The sequence below is a fragment of the Augochlora pura genome, unplaced genomic scaffold (genome assembly GCF_028453695.1).
Source record: "Augochlora pura isolate Apur16 unplaced genomic scaffold, APUR_v2.2.1 APUR_unplaced_2424, whole genome shotgun sequence".
Lineage (NCBI taxonomy): Eukaryota > Metazoa > Arthropoda > Insecta > Hymenoptera > Halictidae > Augochlora > Augochlora pura.
The window spans coordinates 1-2,934 of NW_027582575.1; the positions used below are offsets into that span (position 1 = coordinate 1).

General features: G+C 39.5%; 1 protein-coding gene across 1 annotated transcript; it reads right to left on the reverse strand.

The window, feature by feature from the left end:
* Positions 1-1,671: 1,671 nt before the first annotated feature.
* Positions 1,672-2,571, reverse strand: LOC144477631 (lipid storage droplets surface-binding protein 1-like). The gene is made up of 2 exons (XM_078195363.1): positions 2,385-2,571; positions 1,672-2,117 (listed from the first exon to the last, which is right to left on the reverse strand). The coding sequence occupies exons 1-2, from the start codon at positions 2,514-2,516 to the stop codon at positions 1,908-1,910; spliced, it is 342 nt and encodes a 113-aa protein (XP_078051489.1). The 5' UTR covers positions 2,517-2,571; the 3' UTR covers positions 1,672-1,907.
* Between the last annotated feature and the right edge of the window lie 363 nt (positions 2,572-2,934).

Sequence of the window (2,934 nt, forward strand, 5' to 3'; positions counted from 1 at the left end):
TGAGGGAATTCACAGATGCGATTAGAAAACGCGATGCTTCCGGCCATATAATAAATGTCACCAGGTCAGTATTCTTTCCGGGTTGTACATGTTGCAAAGGTTGTCGAATTCGTATCGAACGATCCTAAATCCGAACGAAACAGATGGTAACAATGTATCAGGATCTTCGGCACCTTTAACCGTCACATTAATGTATTAACATTGTGCATAATTCACAGCGTAGTTCCGCATGGAATATGCGGTGTTACCAAAAGCGGTCAGGATATCGTGAAGTATGGCTTGGATATTTGCCTCGCAATTATGACAAACGACGTTGACATTAGAGTCACGGTAAAATTTTCGAATCTTTTTATTCAATTTTTTGTTCATCTTAAATCTATTTACTGACCGTACAGGAAAATGAGTTATGCGAGGAGCGAGACAAGTGACGCATGCGCTGGGAGACCAGCACAGCGGCGTGGCACGTCTACCGGGTTAAACACTGTACTTCTGAACTATGATCAGGTAGAGGTGGTAGACGCGCTACGCCGCTGTGCGCGACTGCCGCGCATGCGCCACCTGTCCCCACACCTTGCGTAAATTATACGCACTGCTACCGACTCTTTAATCGATCCCTGAACTCCAATTTAATTTCGCCGGATGCATACTTTAATATGCTCTTCTCTAACTTCGAGATTAGTGATTCGATGTCATTAAATTATTGAAAATGTTGGTTAAGTATATTGTGCGAGACAATTGCATATTACGCGGCTCAGTCGCATATTATACGACTAATTCATTGCACCTTTCCCATAATGTTAATCAAATACGATACGCAACTTCTTTTTATTGAAATCTGATTATGATTTGTAGACAGTCGATTCTACATTTGAACTATCAAACAAGATGCAAAACATAGGCTACTCCGGCGACGAAATGACAGACAAGATGACGATGCTGAGAGCCGAAGATATTGCTGAGAAAGTGATCAGGGCGCTAGAAGCACCTCTTGATGAATAGGTAAGATCCAATAAAATTGAATACTAAATAATGTAGAATTAATTATACGGATAACTTAAACGTCACCTTGGAACGATAAAGAAATTTGTAAACGGAAAATTTGATTTAAGTAAAATTAATAGTAATGAGGACGAAATAGAAGAAAGCGGAAGAAATGAAAATTAATAACAAATCAGAAACCGAATGTAGAAAATAGGAAGAGAAGGCAAATACGAAAACGAAAGAAACAAGCAAAAACGTAAAATAACAACTCGAAAAAATTGTTAAAGAACAATTAGAATAAAACTATCTTTACGTTACCATTATATGTCATATATTGTATGTTATAACCTATATCCTTCCTGAATATGAACATATGATCCTTATTGCAATAATTCTTTAATCATTTTATTACCCTATATATATATGTATAATATTGTAAATTACACATCAAAATCAACGATCAAAATAGTACATTTTCTCACGTGATAAAAGACCAGACAAAAATTTGCGTTGAAATTCACTTACATGAATTTATTTATATCTTATTCGATATATCTCTTCCAGTTACAATTGGATAAAATAATCCAAGAGAAAGAGACGACTGTTTCTGCATGCAATTATTGCAGGTAGCTTTCGTTTCACATAAAGACCCAAAGTCTAATACTTAGATTGCAGATTTTATGCATTTATAATAAAAATTATTAAGTGAAATGCAAACTACTGACGAGATTAGACGAATTTAATAATATTATTGCACTGGTTTCAGCTTATTAAAAATGATTAAAAACAACGGTTCGTTTTCCTTGAATTTCTTTGTTTTTGCAATCGACGTGCACAATATTTATTTTGCAGTAAGATCCGCAGTCTATTGACAATGTTCCAAGAGTCGAACGATCGATGTCACCTAAATCAGAAATTATTGTTTCTTAAAAAGGAGAAAGATACTTACAATCTATTTCGTCGACAGGACCGACAGGCAGATAATGGTCGATGCTTTTCTCCAGATGGGTGAGAGCATTGTTCAATCTATCAGCCGTGGCGTTCGCGACCATAGATCCTATCTGCGTTACGCTCTCGGCACGCGTCAACACAGGCTTGATTTTGCTAGTCATGTAGTCCTTCGCGCTGCTGTACATCTTAAAGCGACGACAAATTAATCGACCGTCAAACTCAAAACTTCGCGCAACGATCTAGTTATTGAGAAACGAGTGATCGAAGATCTTTCGTTTTCATCAAGCACTCTAATTTTCTACGGTCCGCAGAAGGGTGCCAAAATGCGTCTCGTAAAAATAGATTACAATCCCTCGAGGCCCTCCGCGTCATGAAGACAGCCATGATTGACAATCGTCTTCGCAAATCACTCGTTTCTCAGCATCCGATGATAAACGCGTGTAAGGACTTACTTGGCGAGGGGGCAGATGCACTGCCGGCACTTTGTCTTCGACCACGTCGATACCTTTGCAGAGCAAATGGTCGATCGTCGTAATCGGGCCAACGAAAACGTTGATTGCCGGTGTCGCTATGGTCGTCGCCATCACCAACGATCGTTCGGCAGTGCCCAAACCCCAGTTGATGAAAGAGTTCGAACGCTGAATCGGATTAGAAATGACGCAAGTGAATTTTTCGAGGGAACTCGGCCGCTGTTCGGATCCTGTTATTCATAGACGACCACGCGAGCGCAAGAAAATCCCGAGTCTAGCGATAAATCGTCGCAGATCAAACACCCATTGACGGAGGATTTTCTATTCCGAATCCTATTTTCCTACCGTTGCACGCGCGAACATACGGAAATTTCGAAATAGCCATGGGACTGGTTTCTTGAAGAACAAATCTGAAACGACTCGACCAGCGTATTGTCGATTTGGAATGGAATTTTCTAAAAATGAAGGGGATCGATCAACGTGGTTATTAGTCTAACTGGAAGTGCGTCGGTAGTAACAAAAGCTTTTTTGC

Coding starts and splice junctions, on each gene's coding strand:
- LOC144477631 (XM_078195363.1), bottom strand. CDS start 2,516: ATGGCGACGACCATAGCGACACCGGCAATCAACGTTTTCGTTGGCCCG. Junction 2,118..2,384: donor TGCATCTGCCCCCTCGCCAA/GTAAGTCCTTAC, acceptor CGTCGCTTTAAG/ATGTACAGCAGCGCGAAGGA.